The following is a 27,952-nucleotide window of genomic DNA, read 5'->3' as shown; positions in this document are numbered from 1 at the left end:
CTTCACCCACCGCGAGGCTTTCCACTGTCTCTCCTCGACGCTCGCAGGAATCTATTATGGATACCGCTGCCATGTTATTTAGGTTCGAGGAGATGAGAGAACTTGTTTTGCCAGTATATAGCTCTCTATTTCTGATTGTGTGTCTGTGCGTGTGTGTTTGTGTGTGTGTGTGCACGCAATACCTCTGTAGCTCTTATCACTTGGGTAAGCCTGAAGCAGTAGCAATTTAATTCCATATTAATAAGAAGTGTAGCCCCCCCCCTCAAAAAAAAATGAAGAAAAAATGCTACTGTGTCAATTGCTGATTTAGTTTTCCCATTTTTATTTGCATTTTCTCAAATTAAATGTCACTCGGGGACGGATTCTGCATTCGACTGTGTACTCATTACATTTATCAGGACCAAACTTCAGGGGATTTATTTAGAGGGAGTTTTTACCATACGCCCATGCTTTGAACACTTTTTGATTACATATATTTAAATGGTGAGGTGCATTAGATGAGTTTTTATTGTTTGTTAGCAAAACCCACACCAGCATTTTTGAGGCAGACCCATGACTCCTTTTCTGGACTGCACCCAGTGGAATTTTCTGATTAAACAGCGCTGAAAAAGAAAAAAATCCATTCAGCTGAAGTGTGAAAAATGATTAGATGGAGACTTTAGTTCACATGATTTAATTAAACATGTCAAAACAGTTTGAAGTCTCTTCCCCTCTCTGCCTTTTTCATAGATCATTCCTTTTGAGATGGTGTCAGGACCCAACAAATGGAACATCATGGTCAATGACTCACGGGTCCTAATGGAAAGGTAAGTTAGGTCAATGGACTTTTAGTGGGCAATTTTAAGCAAAGGCCACAGTAGTAATGTGTGGGATCTCATCTCTCCTGGCTTCCTCCCTTTGAGCTCGTCATGTACATTGTGCTCAGGCCACTGTGAATCGATGCTCTCGGCTGCTCAGAGTATGCAGCGTTATTATGTGCTAGTTACAGAAATCTGGAGTGGAGAGTCGGCAAGGGGAAGTCATCGATGCTGAAATCCATTTCATCTCTCCTTAGGCAGTTGTAATGGTCTGTTATGTTCCTCACTTTCTCCCGTTTTCCCCTTCCTTTCACTTTGTCTTCCTTTGTTTTTTCCTCCCCTCCAGTCACAGGGAAGCAGCAGACCACATTGAGGCCGTAGCCAGCAGGGCAGTAAGAGCTTCAAAGCAGACCTTCGGTTTCCTGATGGATCTACTGCAGGACAACTCCACCGAGGAGTACATCAGGAGCCTAACGGAGCAGTGAGCGCAAAAAAAAAGCAACCTAAACACACGCCCACACAGACAAGCACAAGCAGAAAGAATGTTTCCCATTCTCATAAAGCATCCTTTATTGCAAAATCCCAACAAGCTGCATGACTCCCCGGATTATAGTGCTTTCGCAGTATATTTCTAACAAAGTGCACCTATCCCTGTATTACAGCTGAAGGTCCTCTTCTCCACAGCAGCCTCTTAAAGCACATTGGAGTTTAGGAGTAAGACATTTAGCCACAGGGGGACGGCTTCTCTCCACTGTAAGCCTATTGCTTTCTTGGATTTGCCGCACGCTCGCTGCATCTCCTAGCGTGTGATTGCTCTGAGGATTATCCTGAATGCTAGACTGAATGATGCAAAAAGCCCTCCGGTGGCCATGATGAGAGCAAGAAGCGAGGAACTCAAAATTGATTACCCCCCTTCTAACAGTAGTCAGCTTGGTTCAGGACAGTTCTGTTAATCTTCGGAGCACTGCTGTACGACAGTGTATGCACGTGTGTGTGTGTGTGTGTGTGTGTGTGTGTGTGTGTGTGTGTGTGTGTGTGTGTGTGTGTGTCACTTTAGAGGATGTGAATTGAGCACTTAATGCGCAGATGGGTGGCATAAAATTGCACTTACCACACATACTGTATTTCACCATGTGGTGGTACTTAAGAAGATCAGTTGCACTTTATAGACAGGACAGCTATCCAATCAGCAAAATGACAACAGTATTGAAGAAGTCACCCAAGCATCTTTAACAATAACAACTAAGTTTCACACCAGAAATTCTTATTTGATGGAACAGTTCCGATAACCTCTGTTTACTTTTTACTAACAATCAATCCGGGGTATATTCAGTAGCAGCAAAAGCATAAGTAGTGTGACATTATACAATCACTTAAGTCAAAAAAATGTACATACATTTCTGTCGCAGACCCTTTAGAGGGGAATTGGCCCCTAAGCTGGGAACCACTGGACTAAACTATACATTAGTATACATTAGTTCAAACTAGTCCCACCTTGACCTGCTACAACAGTAAAATGTTTTGATGCATCAGCATTAACAATGTAATAATGTCATATGTAACAATATATGAGTCACAGGGCCCAGTGTTTCATACGTCATATAACTAAAGAACCAATCCTGTCAACTTGTGGGGACGGGTGGGTGTGCAAAATAAACCCGAAACCTCTTTTAAACAAATAAAAGATGCTAACTATGCTAACCGTTCTGACATGTCAACTAATCACTTATTTTGGCGCACAACAAACTCCTCAACTGATTTCTGGGTCTGACTGAAGTTCAACATGTGGCTAAGTCTCTCCGATGTTTCCTCTTACGCTAACTATCCTGATATGCACTGCTCTTTCACGTGTCAACCTAACACAAGCAGCAGTGGTGAGCGGGGAACAAGGCATGATCCAGAATATCTCAGTGAGGAAGTAAGCGTAGATGTGCTTCCAGCGAAAAAGAAATAAGAAATAATCATAGCAGAATATTTTCATAGAGAAACTTTCTCCAAAGATTTTGAGTTGCCTGTACTTAACCAGACCTTTACCATATGGGTTGTTTTGAAAGGCACTCACAGACGTCCTGTTTGTTATTCATGAATGTGCCTTTTTGCAATAGCCAAGTTTCAAGCACAAAAAAATACTTCAAAGCACAATATTGCAGCATCCTAGTATTCTACCAAACACGTTAAATTAATTATTGTTAAAATGAATTATTTTTAGTGACCCAAGAGAGCTGCATGTGCTTGTTGTGCGCACAGCATTCGAAGTGACACATACTGTGATTTTTGGAGGATCTGCTCTGTTACGGTAAAACAGAATGGATATCATTACAGCTGTGGAGGTGATAAAAATGACACTTTAACATCTCCTGCACTGCTCCTAACACCTTTCATGACTTCATGAAAGGTGTGAGAGGTTCTGTTGTGTTGTTTCAAAGCAGTCTAACCGAAGATATGAAAATGAATGTGCTGAATAAGATGAAATGTATGTGAGGCTAATGAGTCTGCAGCATAGTGTAATGGACATCCTGGTATTAATACAAAAACTATTTATAAAAAGTAGCTGTTACATTATTCGTTTTCTTCTTTCATCTCAGAATTACACAAATGCAGCAGCAGAAGGAGAATCTGACAGCACAGGTGAACGATACTGCGGGCAAACAGCTGGCCCTGGAGGAGGAAGCTGCTGGTTTAAAGCTTGCCCTGGGTAACATCACATCATCCTTACATCAGCTGGCTCTGACAGATGCCAGCCCATCACCAGAGCCTGACCAAACACAGCTCAACCAAACACATCCAACTAACCACACAACAGAGGTCAGTTTGGACAGCACCTGCAGGGTACAAATGGAGTCTGAAACATTATTATCTCATATTGCGGGCCAATGACTGAACCATTTAGTCTAATTAGAGCTAGTGTGATAGCTCCACATTTTATATAAGAAACCACTTCGGGTCATTCAACTAGGCTCATGCAGAGATACAAGCGTCTCTCATTTGGTAAGAGTGGGCAGTTAACTCCACTTCATTTTTTCCTTGATTTAACATTTGGAAAGCATGCCTTCAGAGGGGGACACTGAGTTGGCACTGGAGAAAAGATTCTGGCAGGGTCTGCTGCTCATGGGGGTACATGTTGTTCCAGAGGAGGGCGATTAACCACTGCAGCATCTCCGGGCAGACAACACACTGTAAAATGGCACAGAAACATGCTAATGTGCCCCCTCAAAATGGCAGCATAAAGGTTTTGGAAAACTGATAGAGAAAGCAAAATGAGGCAGTTTTAACCAAAGCACTGAATTTGTGTATTCCTGCTTCCTGTTTAGTGGGGTGAGGACCTGCGGAAACAGACAAAAGAGCTGGACCGTCGAATTCAGGCCAAAGATGATCTTATCAGTAAGATCAGCGATGGGATGGAGCCGCTAAAACAGACTATCAATAAGAGCCTGGAGGTGGTGGATGGCATCAGTCAGGTGATTACATTCACTACTACCTTTTTCCTTTTTATTGCTAAATGTAAAGATAATGTAAAGCTTTTTATTACTAGATGGATTGCTATGAAAATTTGCACAAAGATTCATGGTCCCCAGAGGAGGAACTATGTGCATGTGATATCTCAGTAACACCTTGAGAGAATTTCTTCAGATTTTGCACAAACCTGAACTCAAGGATGAACTGATTAAATTGTCATGGTCAGAGGTCAAAGGTCAAGGTTACTGTTCTTGGCCATAACTCAAGAATTCATACGCTAATTATGACACAATTTGATGCAGAAGTCTAACTGGATATAAAATGTCATCACTTCATCATTTTATCCTAACAGTCAAAGGTCATCTTCACTGTGACATCATAATACACTGCAAAAATACCTCTGGCCATGAGTTGTAATAACCTTGGTGATAGTGTAACTTTCTATAAAGCGCCATCATCACGTCCAATGCTTGACAAATACCTGCGAAACTAATGACATTCCCATCAGCCTCAGGTGTACTTTGTTTTTATTGCTAACTATCAAATGTTAGCATGCTAACACACTAAACTAAGATTGTCGTGGTAAACATTATACCTGCTAAACATGAGCATTAACACTCTGAACATGTTAGCATTTAGCTCAAAGCACGTCTGTGACCAAGTCCAGCTTCTCAGCCACTTGCATGACTAGAATTTCAATTGACCTCCAGTTTACACTACATTAAAGATTCAAATACCTGTTGTTACAAGCTTTGAATATACTTGGCTGCACTGAGGTCCTGTCTCACTCTTCATGTCTCTTTCTAAAGCTTCAAGCCCAAGCTCAAGGGGCAAAGGCTGTGGCTTTATCGGCCGTGGTGTCAGGGAAAGAGGTGGAATCAGAAGCCATTGCCCTTCACAGAGAACTAGGAAGTGAGTCTGCATCCAGCTTGTTTATCCTCTTTACTCTCTTCACTGTCTGTCTAACATTATTGTTTTTGTTGAACGTCCAACTGAATTATTCTACTCAAATTGAAATGTCAAGCACTGAGACTGAAAACAAACAGGGCTATACACTCAAGTATCACTATGATAAATTTACCATCGCTATTGCAATGTTTTGACCTACTTGTCATGTATTGAATGCAGCAGCAGCTTATGTGGAAAATGTAATGGAGTGGAATGTTTTGAGAATTTTTACACCATAAGCTTCATGAATGAAATGTTGGTTGTTTATGACACATGAAGAGAAGTAGTTTGTTTGCTCAGACTTCCAATGAAACAGTAAAGCAGAGAGTTAAACTTAAGATGTTAGATAATCAAAATACTTAATTCAGCAAGTAAAATAACAATCATCTATCTGGATCTAATTTTTTAAAATTCAGTACAACCATAGTTCTCTCTCTTATTTCCACTACCTGCTTTCCTCCCGATCTCTACTCAGACATGGTGAGGGAATGGCCCCGTAGGCAGGCCCAGACCAAGGCAGCAGTGAAGAAGGAGAAACCCCTGGAGGAAAAAGTCTTAGCTGATGTCAGGAAAAGAGTTTCACAGATTGAGAAGATGCTAAAACCAGCTCTGGAAAACTCCAGCCTGTCCAGCAACACCACAAAGGAGGCGGAACGAACAGCACATGCTTTAGCAAAGGTATGAGTTTTAGCTTTTGGGGATTGGCATTGTCATTTTGTAGGTCAGTCAGTCACTTTGACTGAAATATCTCAACAAATGTTTGATGGATTGATATGAAATTTTGTTCTGACGTGAATCGTCCCCGGAGGAAGAACCCTAGTGGCTTTAGTGATTTAGTAACTTTCCCACTAGTGCCACTGTGAGGTTTACCTTTAGGTTTTTTTGTGAGCTGTTTTGACAGCTATTGGATGGATTGCAATGAAGTTTAGCACAGACATTTATGGTCCCAAGAAGATGAATCATAATGACTTTGGTGATCTTTTCATGCAACACCACTTGCAGGTCAAATTCCCATTTATCCAATGAAATATCATCGCCATAGATTGTCATGACATTTCAGTCATTCATGTCCCCTCAGGATGAATTGTTTTAAGTGAACGTTGGTAATTGCTTAACTTTTCATTTAGCGCATCATCAAGTCAAGCTTGTCTAGTAATTTGTTTTATAACTAAATACCTTCAAACTAAGGACATTCCCATCAGCCTCAGCTGTACTTTGTGTTTAGTGCTAATTAGCAAATGTTAGCATGAAAATGGCAAACATTATACCTGCTAAACATCAGCATGTTAGCATTTAGCTCAAAATACTGTGTCTGAGTACAGCCTCAGAGAGATGCTAGCATCACAGTAGACTCTTAGACTTGCTCTGTAAGTAATTTATACAGTATATCTCCAATAGTCAGATGCCCTCTATCTTTCCTCCTTTCTTTGTCTGCAGGAATCCAAGGTCATTCTAACCCAGGCCAAACATACAAGGACTTCATCAGCTCACCTCAGCTCCCATATAGACTCTGTTTTACAACAGCTGGCTGAACACGAGATGCTAACTGACGCAGCAAACTCCCAAATCACCTCAGAGGTACAGCCATATACACGTTTGAAAGGCAGAATCTATGAATATTGATCTGTACTTCCTCTGTGCAGCTTAAAAGACAGTTCCTAGACTGTGTCTTCTTCTTATTCCCAGCCTGAGGTGTCCCTGACCAACATAAAGCAAGACATGGAAGCAGCCAAGCTCCAATTAGAGGCCTATTCTGTCGCACTAACTGACCTAATCAGTAAGATTGGTAAGTCACTCTCTTCTAGATAATTTTCACTATGGCTACTTTTTAGTCTTGTGTCTATAAAAACTCATAAATCATCATTATACCTTAAATGTCAGATCACTGAAGAGCTCTGTGCTTTTTAACGCCTCATTTAACAGGAAATATTTCCCAGATTTTTATCCCCATGATAAAGCAAGAATAACTTGTTCATAGGGCCCAGCAGCATTTTCTTGTGGGTAAATTCCAATGTATTAAATTTAACCAGTTGTAAATCTCTGGCCTATTATTATCTGGCCTATTCATTCCAATGCATTTCCTGTATAATGTCTTGTACAATTTTTAGTATTAACTTGAAAGCCAGAGATCTGGTACTTTGCGGCCAGTATGTTAACATCAGACATCAGGGATAATGACCAAATCACTATAATTAGGTCATCATGGAGGTTGATGTACCATTTGAATCACTGATGTAAGACTGCCTTTTACAGAACCTAGTCTGAAAAACAAAAACTCTTGAAGCCTCTGTCTTTTCTGTCTCCATCTGTCCTCTCTCTTGCATGTTCGGACCAGATGGGAACGTGCCGCTGGAGCGTTTTGACCGGATCTTGAACGAGACAGCGCATCGTCTGAGCATGCTTCACGGGAGTGTGGAGAGCCCGGCGCTGGGCTCTAAGATCCAGAAGCTGCAGTCAGCTGCTAAGGAGCAACAGAGCCAGCTGGTCCTCATCGAACAGGACTTACAGGAGATCAGAGAGGAGAGAGACAGTCTCAGGGACATTACCTTAAACTTGCCTCAGTCCTGCCCCCAGGCCACAGGTACAGGTAAGGGCTAGATACTGTAGATGACGGGGATTCAGTCATTGATAAGACAGCTGAACATCAGAAAGGTCTTGGAGGAGGCTGTTAATAAAGGGTGTGTGGTCATTTTTTACTCAGCTTCAAAAAAGTCAGTGATATCCTCTTTATATTCTTTCCTCTTTCCACCTTTTGCCTGAAGGTACAATTTACCACCACAGTGCATTGACACGCACATTTCCACCAAAAGCCACAGATTTCTACCCTGTCTGCCATGATTTATACCTTCTCTTCCTTCTCCTCCTTTTTGTTTTGTTTTCTTTCTTTTTTTCGCTTCATTTTTTCTTTTCAACAACAACATCCAAACTTTAATTTCATCATGAATAATACCCAGCCGTTCTGAACTGCTGGAGTGCACTGTCAAGTTTAAAATAATGCTGATTTTCCTTTGTGGGGGTAAAAGGTGTGTCTGAGTGCTCCTCCATACTGACACATTCATTTACACTTGAGCTCTTTTTCATCAGCCTGGCTTAATTAACAATTAGTCCTCTTGGCCTCAATGGGGTTCAGGTCAGGCTTCAACAGCACACAACCTGTGTTCAGGATTCTTACAGTGCCTACCTCTCTATTTTTGTAGTTTCTCCATGTTTCTGTCTGTCACTATCAAATGCTCAACCATCACTTGTCTTGGGGGTCATGGTTGGTCACACTGTCTGGATCCAGGTGACCAAAATGTAAAAGCAAATGATCAATGTTTTGCAAATATTTTAATGACAGGACTTGTGAAGTGATGATACCTAAATTATGTAAGAGATGCATTTTTCTGTTCTTACAAATGCTGAATAACTGATCAGGGATCAGACTACAGACTACAAGTTAGACATCTACATCTACTTATAGGAATTATAACCATATTTGGAGTATTTTAGGCCTTCACATAGAAACCATTACACAATAAAGTATACTTGAAAGGGTCATTTTGCATACCAAATGTAATTGTTAGTGCACACTATTGAAATTTACAGTGGATATGGAGGAGCTACTCACAGCTGATAAAGGGCTTAAAATTGTAGTAGTTGGTGGTTCGAGGAACACTCAGAAAAACAAAAACAATAAAATAAGTATTCAGTCCTTGGAAAACATGCTTGTTGTTTGTGAACTTTTCAAAACTGAATTTGGCATCAGAGTTCGAGTTTACATCTGTTAATGCTCATCTTGTATCTTGTATCATTTCCTTTAAGTACAGAATGGTAAAGTACGTTCATCTTTTGCTGCCAAAATGGTGCACTGTCAGCTTTTGTACATACACATTACTGAGACACTGAAGTAGTCTGGATTTCGTCAAGGATCACTTCAACATTTTGGGAGATTTTTTTGTCAGATATGTATCACTGAATGTGAAGATACAGACAGGAGAATGCTAGCTTAGCTTAAAGCCTGAAAGCAAGGGGGGGAAACAAAAAATAACTTATTCATTTGTGAGCTTAAGAGGTACTGGTAAGTGAAGTGTCTTACCTTTGGTTAAAGGCGATATTTATACATTTTGCTATAGCCACGTAGCCAACATTAGCATTAACAGCTATTTACTTACCAGTCTAGAAGAAACATTCAGCATCAAACTTCATTCCTTTACTCACCAAGAGCTGTCTCCAGCGGTAGAAAGAAACGCCAATGTTAATTCGTCTTTATTACCTCTTTTCTTCTACTGAAGTTAGCATGCTAACCGGCTAGCCCCGGCCTAGCATGGCCATACTCATGGCTACTCACTGTAGCCTCCAATCTGTCCTGAAGATGTAGCACCACTCACAAGGTGTATAATAACCTCTTGTTTGGAAATGGAATTAGACGGCAGAGAAAACTCACAAATAGCCCCTTTCAGTTAACAGACAAATATGAGTGTTATCAATCATTTCATCTGACTCTTGGCAAGAAAGCAAATAAGCATATTTCCCAAAATGTCAAACTATTCCTGTATATCCACTGAGCAGGCAAATCATTGTGAAGTCAATATGCTCTCTCTGTAATGTGCTGTCCTTATTATCAAGTAAATTGCAATAGCACTACAAAATGCTGTCCCAGCTGTTGGTTCACCCAATAATTGTCAAGTTCTACTCAGATTGAATATTTTGTTACATTTGTAGTCTGCCTTTTAACAACAGCATTGACAAGTGCACATCCTGTAAATGTGATTTTTCATCTCTTTGATTAATTTAATGCAGATGTACCGAATGTTGTACAAGAAACAGAAGAGCCTCTGTTGAACCCTAAGACAAGATAATCTATTTTGTAATTTTGGCAAAAAAAAACACTATTACAAATGTAGACCAATTTTCAGGAGAGCATTCATGGAAATCCATCATGTAGATAAATGAAGCTCAAAGTTTTAGGAATTAGTAGTAATTTTCACTCAGTTTAGCAGCTCAGTAGAGATAAGTGTCATTACCATATGAAAATGAAATCAAAATTCATGACTGTTGAGAGCATGGAGATAGAGAATACCACAGAGTCCTTAAAGTCATTACTTTATTAGAATATTCATGCTTCATATTAGTGGTGAATATTGCAACATTATTTCTGAATGGGTAAAATAATAGCTATGTTCAGGTAAATTGTAATACAACTTATTTCTGAATAACTATCAAACAATCAGATAATATATAAAGTCATATATTGTTTCATATCAGATCTGATATTGCCTAGGTTTTTTGATAATTTCATGACCACTGGTGCAGCAAAGGAGTTCTCAGCAGGAGTAATATTCAAGTCTGAATCTGCTCTCATCCACATTAAAGGCAGCTGGGTACGCCGCATTACAGTGTTGTCTGCATGCAGTAATATGCATATGCAACAGTTGAACAGTATGTTGGCCAACAGTGGGCATTTACTGAGGATGGGTGTCACAGTTTTCCCCATGACTCCACCATTCCTCTGACATTTTGAATGTATAAACTTTTTTTTTTTTCTTTTTAAACACAGTCGGACAGCTGTCTAAGCTGTACTGGTGAATGTTTCAACAAATATGAATCATTAATTAGATAATAAAAAAATTACACCGGAGAAAGAGTTTTTTGTTTTTTTTTTCATATTTTTACACCAGATCTGTTAGTTGCAGTTCTCAGTGAAGGTGTTAAAAAGGTGAAAAAAACATGAATCCAGCCAAAGAACTCTTTGAAACAAATGTGTTTGTCTGTTTGTCTGATTAGAGAAGAGACTTTGGTCTTGTTTCTGGGAGTGTGAGAAGAAAGAGCGGAGCGTGAAAGGAACACTCACTTCACTATGATCTCACTTTTTTTTTTCCTGTTATTGAAGAGCTCCCCTCCCTCTTCCCTTTCCTCCACCTGTAATGTGTGGCTTCCTGTTGATTTTAAACCGTATCTTTCACCTTTCTCCTTTAATGAGGACAACTTTGTGATTCCACTGTCGACACCAGCAGCTTCATTGTCGTGTCGGTGTTGAAGACGGGGAATTCCTAAACGCTGATAATAATAAGACACAAGACTGTAGGCGGTGAAGAAATTTACAGTATGTTTTGTCAAATGTCAGTGTCCCTGACAACCAAACAAAGTGTATGTTGAAATAACAGAAGGTGAAGAAGGAAAATACTATAAGCTTTAGCCTGGGTAGCTCCTTGCAAAATGAAATGTATACTTTCACATATATGCTGTATAAAGGCATCTGGTCAAAATTTTATTGGGGATTCCTTTGTCACGGTCAATGTTACACATGGTTGAATTAATAAGAATGAAACAATATAAAGTACATTTAAATATTTTCTATATAGCATATTTTCCATGTTTTTCATTCATAGAGGATTTGATTTGGTTGTTTCGTAATGATGAATGTTAAGTCTCATCAACCTTTTGTTTCACAGTTTCAGTTAAAAGAAAGGAAAATTAAGTAGCTAAATATGTGCCACGAAATGTAGCTATATAATATTTATTAATTATATTGTGATTCTGCAGCTGACTGTTTGCTCAGCCCCATCCCCTTACTGATGCAAGACCTGTCGAGCTCTCTCTTCTTGCATGGTGCAGTTTACAATGATAATGGCACCAGATTTAGGCAAACTACTAGCCGTTTTTTAAACGAGTCCTTGTTTTCAGATGAAAGCAGGCATTTCTAATTGGCAACCAATGATTTTGCCGAGACTGTGTCACTGGTAGATTTGAGCAGCTTTAGCTAGCTAGCAAAAGAAAGCTCATGTTAGTTCCATGTGTCAGTTAAAGATGCATTCTGCCAGTGACTTTTTAAAATTTCCAGTTAACTCTAGAGCCCTTTAAAATTCATCTGAACATGCATTTGATGGCTACATAAATGACATCATGCTAAATGAGGTTAAAGCTACATTTCCCAGGCAAAAAGTCAGTATCCTAACCAGTTGATTATTCATACAAAGACATGGGACTTACTGTACATACTTTTCACTTTTTACATTACAAGGAAAGGCTTTTAGTTTGAGGACGAGCTCAACGTTACGCTCTCCCCGAGGGGATGTGCTGAGGGTAGATTATCAGAATAAAGAACAATGTACCTTATTAACTCCTTCCCAAGAAAAAAAAATATCAGTGTCAAATTAGCTGCGTTAAAATCCACAAAAAGCTAGTAAATCCACAAAAATATAGTACAGCCTGACATGGTCTGAGCAGGCAACACAAGTGCAAATCCTTAACATCAAAGATAGTTGCTGACACACCCCCTACTGGGCCTCTTGTCCCATTTCACAGCTTGTCTTCAAATGAGTTCAGGAAAGGAAACTAAATATGTTTGTGCCCCCCCAAAATATCCCCCCATGCACTACTTTGTCAGGAAAGTAGAATCCAAGAGCTGCAATCTTCCTCGTCTGTTCACTTCCTTTGCTATCAAGCTATCACACAGGAGCCGGGAACCTGAGCATGCTGTTAGTGCGGTGTATAGATTAAACAGGTTCATAGCAAGGGAGAAAAATAGATGTCAGATAACTCATACATCTGTAAGAGACCTCAGATTTAAAAAAAAAAAAAAAAAAAAAAAACCCTGCAAACATGAGGCATTTGTGCTATCTGGTACACACCTTTTGAAATCATTTAAACCTATGCAAAGACAGTAAATGCTTTTCAGTTGGCAGTAAATTGTGATGTGTGTATATATTTAAAAATGGTGTTGGGTATATTTCTGATTCTTGCAGCACCTTTTCCTACTCATTACACCATTTTGTCAAAATAGTAAAAATACTACAATCTGCCCCATTTTCTATTAAACTGCACAGCATCTGTGCTCGACACACGCTACAGAAAATCACCTGTGATATTATCATCTGCTGCACAAAAGCTCTTCTAAAATGTTTCTATACATGTGTTTGAACTGAAGCAGTTAGAAACCGGTCCCTTAAAAACATGGCTATTGTTACTATAAACATATTAATTCAGTGTTCAAGTTGTCCCATTGTTTTAGTAAAGGAGAAGTCAGAGTGTGGTGTGACGGGACTGAAAATGAATCTGCTTCCAGCGTTGCAACAAGTGGAATCATTCAAGTTAAAACTATAAAGAAAAAGGTTTTTGCATGATGAAATAATTGTAAGCTCATTTACAATCACACCTCATGCCTCAAATACTGTTGCATTTCCCACTGAAGAAGAACACACTGTGGGTCCTGTTGGGAACTGTTCAGCTTTAACAGAACCCAAATTAATTATGAAAGCTATGTTTATGTTGAAAGCCGATGTCTGTCTTCAATGGAGTCAAGATGCTAAAAAGAACTGGCAGATGAAACAGGGTTAAGATCAGAATATTAAAGACAAAAACAAACTCTTTTGTGGTAAACAACTTACATATGGCGCCAAATTGATTCCACAGGGAAGTCTAGAAAACAGAGGCTACCCATGGTATACATGGGTGATTGATGGGTGAAAAATAAAAATAAAAAATCATGTTTTTTACCTCAGCTTATGCACCTAAACCTACATTCATTGATTTCTTGTCCACTTGTAGACATGTCAACAAACTGTAAACACAACACTGACATAATATCACCTCATGAAATTCATATGGCAACCATGTTAGCTTACAGTTTACACATTATTATTCACGTGTGATAGTTCATTATTGAGTTTTCCTTTTTGTAACGTTTTGGTCTCCTCCAACTCCAAGAAATATCTGACTCTTTAGTTATGAATCTCAAGTATTTTGACCAGCTGGTTGCTAACTTCAAGCAATCAGTCAATCAATCAAACTTTATTTGTATAACACCTTTCATACAAGTTTGCAATTCAAAGCGCTTTACAGATAACTGATAAACTGTTAATAGTACAGAATACATGTGAACAGTAAAATAACTTCAGAGTTATGCACACAAGAAAAAGATTAAATGTAATAAATGTAATGTAATATGTTGTTTCCCTGGTTCTTAGCAATTAACACAATGTGTTTAGCTTCGCTTTTTTTTTTTTTTTTGCTGAAAACAGCTGCCGGTCACACATGGCAATGCAGCAGATGCAACAGAACACACAGTCATTTGATTTGTTGTAAATATAACAATAATGTAATTAGCACAGCTTTAAGATTAGCTATTCAAAACAAACTAGTAATGACTGAGCAAGATAAAAAGTTGTAAGATATAAAACCTTTAAAGACAGGTATAACTGTTAACAGGGAGAAGGTACTATAAGAGTCTTCAAAGCACAAAAGTGGGGATGATTATGCACTTAAAAGGCAATTACATGGACTTTTCTCTACCTGTTTTGGCCTGAGACCATTTTAGGTCCCAAAATTCTCTTGTGCTGTAGAACTGTCATATGAATCTGATTCTGACATGCTTTTATTCCTGGCTAGAGCTTATTTGTGAAATAGATATGGTTTTAAATGTTGTTTGAAGAAAAATGGCTCAGGCCAGGCTGACTGATGTGTAATAATTACCCTCTAACAGGCAGGTTGACGATAAGGCAAAGGTATAGACTCTCTTCTTGCTCTTATCACATATTTTCTCATTTATTTTTTATCAATTTAAATGGAATTCATTTTTAGCTCTGTAGGGTCACTGCCCCAAATGTAAGGGATATCATGGTTGTCACTAAAAGAAAAGGATTTTTTTTTCTCCCCTTTGTAAGCAGTCATGCAAATATAATTGTACTTGGGAAAAATATTCACTTGCGTGATAGTGACTGGAAGTTTGCGAAATCTCAGAGGTAGCACAGCTTTTTTTAGTCGTTGCTCAACCCACTCTGTTGGAGGTGCTGTGCTCTAAAATACATTTGAAGGTGTCTTCAACCTCAAGCACCTGCTGGGGAAAGATGACTCATAGCTGAAGGATAATTACAATAATCATCATTTGTAATGTCTATGGATATATTTCTTAAGTAAGTATCATAATTTGTATTAAATCAATAATTTAGATGTTCACTTGGTCAATTTATCAGTAAAGTTATCCAAACAATATAACATATGTTTTTTAAAATAAATTTGAGTCTTATACTGGATTATGATCTGTTCAAAGGAGCTACTTGTAAGTTTAGCTATTGCTACATAGCCAACGTTAGCATTAAAAGCTGTTTACTTACCAGTCTAAAAGAAATGTTGCGAGTTCAGCATCAAACTTCATTCATTTACTCGCCAAGGGCTGTCTCCAGTGGAGGAAGGCAGCACCAATGTTAACTCTTGTCTCTATCTCGTCTAGCATGCTAACTAGCTAGCCCCGACCTGTCTCTAGCTCCCTGCCCTGTAGAAGTAGCAATGCTCAGAAGGCACATTATAACCTTTTGTCTTGTAAACGCAACAGGAAAGGTGTTCTACAACATGGTACCTTCTGGCTGCATTATTTACTGGAACCACTTCACCTGAACACAGACTAGCCCCGCCATTATAGTCATGCTGAGTATGGACCATTGTTATCTGAGAACACAAGTACTGAGGGACATACCCATTGATAACATTGAACATATGATACAGCGTCCATTGTTCCTGTCCTGAGTTGTACTGGCAGCAGTCATACCCTTCTGAATTCAGCACTACGAACATGAGTTTGAGGGGATGCGTTTAATAAGTACTGGATAATATTATTTTGCATCACCTGCAATTTGTTCCTATAATTAGCTGTCAAACCACTGTACCAAGCAGTACATGCGTAATCGAAATGACACTGTATCAATGGTGACACAAGAAGTTTCTTAACAGAAAAGTTTGAAAGCTTTGTTCTGTGAAACAGGGAGTTAAGTTTGCTGGCACACTTAGATAATGTTTTTGCAGCAATAGATTCACAGGAGAGTGATTGGTCCAATATTATTCCTAGATATGAGACGCTTGTCTGAGATACAATTGCAGCTCCATTGCAGAGAGACTTTAAACTTATTTGTTCTCAACAGCTTCTTCTTATTTCCAAACTGGATTGACTCTAGAACATTTTGAACAGGACTGCATTTATAGGAAAAATTGTTCATAAATACATCGGCCAACACAAGTTACAATATTGATACTGAATGTATCAGCAAAACATGCACCCTATCCCATATGTTTTCCATACAGTATTCACTTTTGCAATACAGTGTCCACTATTAATGCATTATTAAACTTTTTACATTTGGACACTTACTCACAGCATTTGGTCAAAAATAGTTTAAAGAACTTTTTGGCCTGGTGGTGGAATATGGGCAGAGCATGTTGCATATGTAAACTGGTGCCATACCATGTATTGATTAAAAATTTTTATTTTATTTTTCTAAAATCTTGACTGTTAGCCAGTGAACAGAGGTCTGTATCAAAGATGTGTTCGCTCCTCAATCAGCAGCCTTGAGGTGTGATTTGACTGCAGGAGCGACAGGGCTGACCAAAACTAACTTCTGTGTTAAGAAAGTTACAAAAAGTGAATTTCCTGAAAGTTTTGTTCTGTTTCAAATAAGATGACAGCTGTGCATTCTCAGTAAATGATGAGTAATGTTAATGTTTTTGGAGAAATGAACCCAGTGGAAGCATATGAAAAATGAACTCTGTCCTAAAGTGAGGTCATGTGCTGCTCCACAGGAGAGTGGACAAAGAGAGATGACAAAAGCTCCCAGTTCTAACAAGAAATGATCTGTCTTATAAATAGGAGGATACACACTTGTGGCACAGCATGAGAAAAGTGCGTTGCGATGTGTCAAAAGTGGCAAGAGTGGTCAAGCACAATGAAATGCCTCAATTACCAGAATCCACAGAAATCAGCAAGTTATTAAACACCCTGAGGAGAGAACATGAGTCATGCTGGGCCTTGACTGGAGTGTGCCCACAATATATATACATTATTTTAATTTACCTCAATCTTTTCTCAATAATTCCTACTGATGTCTAGCAATGCAATGGAGATGAAATAAGATAAATAATTATCCTCTCACCTCACTATGGACACTTTTCGCTGGGACTATTTCGAAATGGTGTGATTTTTACATTAAGCTGAGTGCATTTTTCTGGGTCATAAAATTGCCACCACCTTTAGACGGGCTCTGCAAACCACCCCAAGGACTGGTGTGTAATGCAAAATATGATGGAGCAGCGTTAAGTTCTGACTCCCAAAATAATATCTCCATTATGCCTTGCAAATTGCCAGTGATGGAGTCAGGTCATAAACAACATTTCTGGAGTTTCTGTTGAAAGAGGAAGAAACCTGAGAGAGACAGAAGGAATGAAAACTGAAGCCGAGTTGTTTTTCTGCCAGGCAGGTAAGTGCAGCTTACGTTATCAAGCATTTATTGCTATCAGGGGAACTTATATAGCCACAATAACTCCACTTTGAGAAAAACAGTCCATGAAGCACCGTGAAGGTCTGAGCCTTAAAAAGACAAAAGCCCAACTGGTTCATTATGTGTTTTAAACAGCTAATGGGTATGATTGTAGCACTGCTTCATTGTGATCGAAGACTTTTTGCATGCTTCTTTATTTAATTCTGTAAATACATTACACAGAGCACAAATATCATTTACTATATTTAGGTAGAAATAGAAATCACTGTGTTATTCATGAGGCTGCAATGAACTTTAATCATTCAAATTTAGGAATGCTGTGTAGCTGTGTGCGCAGGATGTTGCTTTGAGTTAAGGCAGTTATGTGTGATCTGATGGCACCTGTGAATAAATCATTTTAAAGAAGCTAAATTTGCCTTCTACCACCTTTCTACTGGCTCTGGTCAGTCGTCCCCACTCAATGGATCAAATAGTGATAAACCCTCAGAGAAGTACCTCCTATTTCAGCCTATTTTAGCAAATTGTTTTGGCTCACTCTCACCAGGCTCATCACTGTCGTTTTTGGCAACAGCCAGAAGCTTTTTTCAGCGAGAAAGCTCTAAAAACGAACTGTACATTGTCTGCTTAGCAGCAAACCACAGATAGACAGCAATTAGCTGGTGAACAGAGCGGAGCATAGCGGCTGAAGAGCCAGAGATTTCCCTCAAGAGTTAGTGGAAACCAATGTAAAGTTAAAAAGAGAATATTGGACGAGATGCACGACTCCAAATGAATGCAAATGTTGCCTCATGTCTGCCTGCTTATCAACTAAAACTGTGGTAATATACCATTGTAGTGTTGACGGCTTCTTGACAGCTTCTTTCCGTTGCCCCCTAGACGCAGGTTCTAAATTGTCCAGTAACATTTAATGCCAGATAGTGGCAAGTAAATAGAGTTAACCTCTAAGTAAATATACAGCCCTCTTGTACTGTACAAAACAACAAATTCACCCACAATATGGAAATTGAATTATCTGTATATTTCATTATTCAGTCAGAATAAGAATGCTTCTACTTGGCCCTCCTCTCTCCCACTCTGCTGTGCCCGGCACGCCACTCTCTCCAGCTGCTTGGGTGCGCCAGGCAAATAAAGAAAAGATACACATGAGGTGAATAAAAATGGTAATACCCACTTCAAACACCTCTTCCCACTAATCCCTACATGCTCTCAACCTTCACACAGTGAAAGTATACCGCTGACACCTGGGCACTGACACTACCCACTCAGTCAGGCTTTCCGGAACAGACTGAGGAGTAGCAAGAGACTGGGAAGGGAGGTGATAATCCACTCAGGAAAGAAAAAAAAAAGACAAGACCCTGCATCTGTCTGCACTTTTGCACAGCATATGTCCTTTTCCACAGATAAAAGTACTTTATAAAAGCAGCCTCCCATCAATCAGGTAGTATTGTTGCCTGCTGTCATCACCTGCCAAATGTTCTACAAATGATCCAACCTTGCGCATCCCTTGCCACTGAAAGTGGTCTATTTGCATGCACAGGATACACAGGAGATAACACGTGACTGTAACTGTCATTTCTCCATTTCTATGTTGTCAGGAGAAAAACCTTTGAATTTGATAACAATGCATTTTTGTGGCATTATTTTATGAGCTGATCTATGAACATGGAGGCGTGGTTGGGAAACATGCACATGCAGATTAGTGCTGCCCAGAGAGGGAAAAAAATCTAACAATTTAATGTGAGCAAGGAGATGTCATCACAGAACTTGCTGAATGCATTGTAGTGTATCATGTAAAGACATTCATACAGTAAAAGATGATAATGGGCTGCAGGAGGATGTGTGAAATGTACATCTAGTTCAAACACTTTATCTCGCCAGTGGTCAGTGTTTATTTTTTGACTGAATTAATCATCAAGTGAAATGGTTTAAAGATAAATGTATTTCTTAGGAATGATTACATTTGACATTGTAGATCTTTCCCTGAGGAAAGCACAATTAGTGGACCTCCCATGTGTCCCCACATATGTAGTTACTAATGACAGTAGTGGCAGATTATTTCCATTTGAAATTCTGAATAATTTTCTTGATTTCAGACAGAGGAGGACAAATGCACGTTTTTTATGCTCCATTTTCTAGAAAATGGCTATCATGTTTGACAGCTGAAACAATGTCTGTTTTTAATGTTTCCAGCTGCCACGTTTTGGAATAATAAGGATCCATAAATATGCACTTGATGGCTTTATTCATAATACCTTGCTAAAGCAAAACACATCTTGGTATTATGAGCATGATATTACATTGATTCCTGCATAAGCTAACAGCTAACAAGTATGTAAGCTGCTAAGCTACATATGGTATCCTGATGTGCTACTTGGCCTTGGAAGTAACACTCGGTTACTACTGTTTGTAAGCTAGCTAGTTAGCTAACACACTATGAAATCCATTGCTAGCACTTTTGCTCTTGTGAATTTGTTTTCTGAAAGGATAAAACAGTATGAAAAAGTATAAAATAAGTATAACTCTTTCTTTATAAATAACTCTTTCAACCTTGAGGGTGGCAAAACAGGTGGCAGGTGTTTGGGGGACCTTGTCTCAGTAGGTCTATTGTGTGTCAGGCCTCTCAAGCGATTTGTTCATTTATGGGAACTGTAATGGTTTGCTGGGGCAATGGTACAGGGACAGGAAAGCAGCAGTGACGCTAGCTGGAGTCCAGAGGCATTATGTTCTTCCGTCCGTCCCATTCTCATGAACACGACATCTCCATAACACCTCGATGGAATTTCTTCAAATTTAGCACCAATGTGTGCTTGGACTGAGAGATGAACTGTTAAGAATTCGGTGGTCAAATTTCAAGGTCACTGTGACCTCACAGTGTAAAAACAAGCCATCATCAACTTTTCAGTTTTTAATGCATTGGTCAGTGATTGTATTCTGTGCTTTACATGCTGAACTTGCGTTTGCAAGAGAATTGTTGAATAAATTCATATAAGCACATACAAGGTCAGCTGGGCTGTTGCACTGAAGTAGATTGTGCCAGCCCACACCTGGATGGCACATTACAATGGTAACATTAGCAAAGAGTGTATAATCAAGGTCACAAATTGGACAAATACATTGATCTGAGCATGACTCACAATTAAGGATGAAAGGTAATACAGAAAAACGCTCCAGTGTCTCATAAAGCTTCAGGGGTCACCAGCCTCAGAAAGAGCACCATTCCCCAGCCTGGCTCCAAAAATGGGCCCTGGTGTGTTTATTCTGGGCACGATTCTTTTTACTGACTTCTCATCTGATACCAGTTCGCCTTAGGTGTCCCTAACAGGGGCTCATGTTCCTGAAAACATTGCTCCCAGGGTCACTGAGGCACACGCTCCCGCTCCACCGCAATAAGGTTGCAATTCAAGAAGCAACTGAACAAAAAGGTGGTTTATTCACAAGCAATGGCTAGAAGGATCACAGAACTGACCTCAGTTAAGGGCATTGGCTGCAGTAATACAGACTTTGTATGGGACCATTGGGGTTGCACAGAGAGCTGAGGCACAAAGTAAAACACTTGGTTTACAGGTCAGTCTTAAGTCTGACACTCACCTGGAGTCACAAGCTTTCGGAAGCAACCAAAAGATTGTGCACATAAGCAAGAAAAAGAAGATTCTTCAAGGAGTTGATTGATTTCACTGCTTGACAGAGTGAATGGTTCGGTCATACAGAAAGACATTGGGTCCAGCTGTTGTTTCATCACACTGGTCCTCGTTTATCAATATGTTCATAAAAGTGTCTTACTAGCTAACATTTGCCTTGTATTTATCAAATATTCGGTGATGTTTCCATCATACATGTGTTGAACACCCACAAACACATTCCCATTTGGGAAATCCTGTCAAGGCAGAAAAATGAGTTCTCAGAGGCGAAGATGACTGTGAACCAGGATAAACAATTATTATTTAGCAGCTGACATAATGAGGTTTTCAGGGCTGTCCCACTTTTGCCATTGTTGCTTTTACCTGGACAAACAGTAAAAAAAAAATGGATGGGTGGATGGATGGATGGATGGATAGATTGATGATGGCACATTTGCCATTGGTAGTAATAGAGTTAGTAAGATTATCATTTTTTCATGCTTGGATCATTTAAAATGATTATATGATACTTTAAAGATAAAGTTAATTAATTTTGTTAATAATAATAACTTTTTAAGCAGTGCATCATTCATTGTTAAATAGCTAATGGCAATCTAAAAGACAACAAGGCTTATTTATTCATTTCCTGCATTATTTACTGACATTGAATTATTAAATGAAAATTATGACTAATTATCAATAATGTGATAAGTAATAAGTAAATTAGCCTAATTGTTTGCTTTGTATTTATGCTACCTGTTAGGCATATTAGAGCAGTCAGTTTTGATTCATTTGAAAGTCATACCTAAAAGTAAGTAGCACTTAGAAATTAAGACTAAACACGTGACCTACAATATACAGGTTCAGTGGGGTGAAGATTACCTTCTGAAAGTTAGTTTTTTTCTTCTGTTAGTTTTTTCACACTATGATAGACTTGATGTGTTGTGATTCAGGGAAGAATTAACTGTGTTTTCTGACATTCATCTTTGTAAGCTCAGCAGCTCAGTGGGAAACTTAGTGAACTAAGTCCCTTACTCTCCCTCAAGTATAAAGTATATGCTTAGACTATTAGCTGACTACTGCAGATTTGGCTGGCCTTTATACTCCTTATGATTAACTCTGCTTTTGTGATGCCAATACCACTGACTTTTATTCCTCCCTTGTATTCAGAATCCTGCATATATAATTACACCTTAATCTACCAGGGTGCCACCTATAGACACCTATGATAGATAAGGGGATGAAGCTTGGGCGAGTCTTGTATGTTTAAGTCAGTATCAATCTTGTTTTCACATTGAAATAGGTTTAAAATGCTCATCTGTATTCCTCTGTGTCATCATGATTTCTGTTTTCTTTAATGTTGGGATCCTTTAATATTTGCAATAATTTTTGTGTCTGATTTCCTTTTACCTTCTGAATTTGAAAGAAAGTGATGCATGGAATATAAACATGGTCCCACTTTCACAGAGGCAGCAGTGGTGTGAATCAACGCTGCCCTCATGTGGTGTGTGAGACTATCAGCAAAAGCATTGGCTTCGTTTCACATTGTTTCCATCTGCCAGTGGGTCACTGAGACTTGATACGCTTGGTTGGGGTGTTTTGCTTATGTAGCTTCTCCTCTAATGATGGTATAATTACCAAAGATTAGCAACAAATTCACAGTGTTCAGTATTTTCTTCAATCTGTGACGATTATGATTGGCAGTCATTAATGTTAATAATACCAATTTCCTCCAAGTCCAATTTTAGCTTATTACCAAAATTTGCTATGGATTTTCTGACTCTTCCCAGGAATTCCCAATGTTGTTCGAGCAGGTATTGTGTTGGTGATGTTTCACTGTGTCTTTTTATCCTCATCAAGTATCTCATTCCAATTTTTCTCATCATCCGATTTCCAAGGGCATCCCTCCCATGTCTAGCAGTAAGGCAGGTATAAGAGTAGTGCAAAATGGCCCACTGTATATTCTCAGGGCTTTAGCTTAATCATTGTAGGAGCTGCTGATCCATACGCGCTGCCTCCATAATCAATAACTGATCTAATCGTTGCTCTATAAATCATTATCGTTGTCCTGCCACCTAAGAACACCGCACAACCTTAGAAAATAGAAACTTAGGCATCATAGGTGCTCTCTAACACTTAGACAAATAGCTCCACACCCCTGCTGTAACCATTCAACCTCTTCTCTGTTCACCGAGGAATGTGCTTTCACTTTCCACCTCCTTTTTCATCCAGTAATTCTGAATTAACATCGCTTTCTCTTCAGTTGCCCTAAAAACTCATTTCTACCATCATACACGCTGCCTGCCCTCCCAGCCGTCTCCCATCCCCCCGCTGTCACATCATCAAGTCTGATTCCCCTAAACTTGTCTGACATCAAGTTGCAAAACGTTTTTCACCCTCTACTTCTTTTCAAACATTTGAACGTACCACAACAAAACAACTTTCCCATTTCTCCTCACACAAACGCCTGTCAGATCCAATATGTCTGTTCCACTGAAACGCAAGTCTCTGCTGTCTCTTCACACTGCTGGAGCTCTTTCATTCTGCATGGCCCTCACCCGCCGTTACCTCTGACACTTTGAACCACCAGATGTTCATTGTTGACCTGGGGATCTCAGGGGACTTTCAAAGAACAACAACAAAGGGCATGTGAAATTCACTAGTGGTGGAACTAGTGAATTGAACTGTGGCAGGCAAAATCTTTAAGTCCTAAGCTGATATATTTGTTTGTATATGTGTTTCTCTTATAGTCAACAAATCTGATGCAAAGACCAGGAACAACAATGCATTAGTCCATCTCTGGACACATAATTCCCTGCATCGTCTGTAGTGCTCAGACAATCTAAATGCATTTGTTCCAACTAAAGATGTAAATCTTTAAAATATACTGTTTAATTTGAAACAAAACAGCTGGGCACTGTAGTTTTTTAGTGCTAACTTACAAATGTTAACATGCTAAGATGCTACATTAAGATGATGATTGCAACAAATAATGTCTGCTTAACGTCAGCATGTAGGCATTGTGAACATATTAGCATGCTGATGTTATCATTTAGCGCAGCACTTCCTCACAGAGCCAGTGGCATTGTTGTAGACTGAGGCGAGTCCCACATTGATGCTACATACAGATTCTATATAGAAAGCTCTATACTAAACTTCATGCAATTAGCATACTTTTAGCCGTTTATGCTAACATGAAATGATATAATATGTGAAGAATCAGCTGTCAATCAAATAGTGACTTTGGAATCCAAATGCTTTTTTAAACTTCACAAAGAACTAAATGTCAGAAAAAATGTCTTTTATATATAATAAACTCTTTTTTTCAAGGATCTTTCTGGAGCTTTCTCACCATCAACCACAATTCAATTAAAATTTTCCCAGCTGTGAGCAGCTCCTCCGTTTACCTTTGTGCATTGCATTGTGGAAGAATACTGTCCACCAGTAACACACTCAAAAATTGGCATTATGTAGTTACCTCTTTGTAGGTTTATTGTAATGGTGAAGAAGTTGTTGTCAAACCTCCTGTTTGTCTGACATCACTTGTATTATACATTGTATTAAAATATTAAGAGTTAAGACTAGCATAGCATCCTATTGCCCATTTATTTAAATCCAGTCATTTCTCTTCTGAGCTGGAATATCTCAAAGCCATCTACAAATAAATGGAGATAATTTTTAATTTTGCAACCTCACTGTTTTAATATTTCAGCAAATGCTCCTAATTTCCCGACACTAGATTAATTTTATCTAATCGTATGCAGACCATTGTAACTCAGACTGTAACTTCCTTACAGTTAAAGGTTCTTGCTTCGACTTTGCCAGCAACTACCTCAGACAAATCTGATCCAGGGGTCTCAGTCAGATCAGTTTTTCTCTTCCAGTAGAGAAAAGTTTCAGCAAAACACTACAGAGATACTCGTTCAATGAGTCAATGTGTCAGCAACATGTACTACAAAACATTCAAGGAGAATACAGATGTAGGCCACCCATCTCTGAACATCAACAAAAATATGAGATAACTTGAAAATCACTGGGAGGGCAACATATTATAATTTGAAAGTGCTTTGCAGTCTGTTCAATTTCATCCCAGACTGTGGTCTTGCCAAGGTCATAATTTATTTAAAACCAAGCATCCCTATGATCAGAATTAATGAATGTAAAAAAACAGTAGATAAGATCCCAGTGTAGTGTCTCGTAGATTAATAGGATGCAGTCTAGTCTCTCTAGCTGTTATAAAAGAAGACCAGTAGACCTTGTCATGTAAATCAGGCTGGTGAAGTGAAGTGTCTCCTGTAATAAAATTCAAGGCGCTGTGGTAAACTCAATAAACTGACTAATAAATTTATACTCCCATAAAACACTCTAAACATGTTTTGTCATTTTTGGCGTTGGGCTGAACAGCCACAGTGACAAAACATACAACTCTGTGCATGAGTATAAAATGTAGCATGTGATTAAAAATGTTGTCATAATCACAGATGCGACACCATATTTTTCTGTTGGCCCTGTGAACACAGTATCTCAGGAAATCCTCAAGGGAATCACTTCAAAGTTGGCACAAATGTCCATTTGGACTCAAAGATAAACTGATTTAATTTTGGTGGTTAAAGGTCAAAGGTCAAGGTCACTATGACCTCACAAAACACGCGTTTGGCCTTTTGAATGTGATATGTCAAGACCACCTTGAGGGAATTTCTTCAGATCCGGCATTAACATTCGACTGGACTCTAAGATTAACAGATTCGAATTTGGTGGTCAAAGGTCATTGTGACCTCTGAATTCATACACTAATTATGACACAATTAAACACAAATCTAGGATAAAATGATGAAGTGATGAGATTTTATATCCAGTTTGTATACGGTCAAAGGTCAACTTCACTGTGACATTATCATGTTCTGTAAAGACCTCTGGCCATTATTCACTGTACTGTAACTCAAGAAGAGGAGGTTTTGACCATATTTCCAGCAACTTGGCTGCTTGGTGGAGGCCAATAACTACGAGGCAGTAATTCTAGTTTTGACTGAAGAATTAAGAAAAATACTGATTCCTGAGAAAGTCCTTGCCCTCAGCTAGCTTTTTATTGTGTGTGTGTGTGTGTGTGTGTATTCACAGAAGCAGAAATCCTTTTCTCTGGCTGTTAAAATTCAATATTGATTTTGTTACATGCCGGGTCTAATATTACTTCTGAATTATCATATGTAAATTATTTGCCATTTAATTAATGAGGTGAGACTGTGCCACTCCTTAAAAAAATAACACGCATGCCCTGAAACTGTGAATTAGCAGCAACAAGTCAAGCTTATCTGAGAAAGGCTAATAGGGCAGAAGCGCCCACAGTTACACTCTAAAAGGCTTTCACAATGCTTACATTATTAAACAATTAATGAACATGACACCCCCAAAGACACTGGGAGCTTAGAGCCATTAGGAAAAAAATCCAATAAACCTAAAAAAAAAAGAAAAAAAGTCTGCTCAGACAGGAGTTCCTACCAGACTTGTGTGCAGCGGTTTCTTTGTATCTCTTGTGACTAAAAGCTAAAGTTACACTGAGATAGACGTATCTGATAATGAAGTTGAATGCTTTGTACATAGTTGTTTTCTTCTTGTGTCTTTTGCTTGTGTTATGATAGTGTGGTTTCTTTATTGAGCATAGTCTTTGTGTGTTTCTGTTTTACAGTGTTAGTGTTTCTCATACTTTGAACTAGGCCGCTATCACATTGTTTATCTCATCAATTAATTGTGTTCACCGAGACTTTGAAGCTAACATATGGCTAAAATGAATATTTTTTCACACTTTTCATTTAGAGCTGTCACCAACAATTATTTCCATTATTGATTAATCTGCCAAATATTTTTTTGATTAATCAATTGATAGTTTAATCTGTGAAAAATTAATAAAAATAAAAATAAAATGCCCAACATAACTTTGAAACAATTCATCAAAAATGGTTAGTAATTATTTTTCTGTCTATTTTCCCTTATTTTTCTGATTAACGTGTGATGCTTTTCTAATGATGCACATATTGTTCCACATTAAGAGGCATACAGCCTCTTCTGGGCCAATATGGGGCATAATGATTCAAATCCAATTATAATCAAATAGAGAGTGAAATATTTATGAGACTGAAGGCTCTGGACAAAAAGAACAAGTCATTATCAAAATGCATTATGAGGATCACTTTCAGTCCAGCTGCATGTGACATCGAATCACATCGGTTCATAGAACTATTATAAATGCTAATGTGATTTTTCTGATTATCGGTGACATTTTCTGTGTTCCTTGAAATTCCAACCTTTGAATGTCAGTATAGCAGCATATTTGCCAATCTGTGAGTAAAAAGTGAAATTGACTGAGCATTAATTCCACATTTATGGATTGACTGAACATTAACTCAACCATTAATTCAACCACAATCATGTGATAATTTAGAATAATTCATTTTCTGTGTTTGTCTAATGTTCCAGTATCATAGTCCAGTGAAGAACTGAGGCGTGAATAGGTTTTAATATAATGATCCTAATAAAACAAACTGTTAAACTGAAACAGAGTCAACCAGTGTGGAAAATGTGCTACACACACATTCCAACTGCAGAATTAATTACAATTTTTACACAGTATACAAATGCAGTGAACACAAGTATATTATACATGTCAGTGGCTCCATAAAGATAAACAGCACTGCATCTGAGAGTGTCTTGTTGTAGTGTTTAGCAAGTGAAACAAACAACAAACTAAAGCAAATAAGTGATTATTTTTGGCTGACCTCTGCAGCCAGCACATTTTTAACAACATGTTAGATTTTGAATTCAAGAGAGAAGAATTCAACTGTCAAACAATCAAAAACAACACAAATTTAGTATAATTATCTTTATAAAAACTAAAACA

At 38.6% G+C, this 27,952-nt stretch overlaps 1 protein-coding gene across 1 annotated transcript in view; it reads left to right on the top strand.

Annotated features, from left to right (window-relative positions):
* lamc3 (laminin subunit gamma 3) overlaps positions 1 to 8,944 on the top strand; it is a 97,336-nt gene extending 88,392 nt beyond the window's left edge. Inside the window, exons 20-28 of the mRNA XM_022766457.1 lie at positions 730 to 806; positions 1,144 to 1,278; positions 3,383 to 3,602; positions 4,109 to 4,255; positions 5,063 to 5,165; positions 5,677 to 5,879; positions 6,639 to 6,779; positions 6,888 to 6,987; positions 7,537 to 8,944. Of these exons, the coding sequence (XP_022622178.1) occupies positions 730 to 806; positions 1,144 to 1,278; positions 3,383 to 3,602; positions 4,109 to 4,255; positions 5,063 to 5,165; positions 5,677 to 5,879; positions 6,639 to 6,779; positions 6,888 to 6,987; positions 7,537 to 7,799 (1,389 nt within the window). The 3' untranslated portion in view covers positions 7,800 to 8,944. The remainder of the gene's footprint in view (positions 1 to 729; positions 807 to 1,143; positions 1,279 to 3,382; positions 3,603 to 4,108; positions 4,256 to 5,062; positions 5,166 to 5,676; positions 5,880 to 6,638; positions 6,780 to 6,887; positions 6,988 to 7,536) is intronic.
* The last annotated feature ends 19,008 nt before the right edge of the window (positions 8,945 to 27,952 follow it).

Source organism: Seriola dumerili, unplaced genomic scaffold, assembly GCF_002260705.1.
Source record: "Seriola dumerili isolate Sdu_G_001 unplaced genomic scaffold, Sdu_1.0 BDQW01000853.1, whole genome shotgun sequence".
In the NCBI taxonomy this organism is placed as follows: Eukaryota; Metazoa; Chordata; class Actinopteri; order Carangiformes; family Carangidae; genus Seriola; species Seriola dumerili.
The sequence above is the reverse complement of the archived record's forward strand: the minus strand, read 5'-3'. Positions and strand labels throughout refer to the sequence as shown.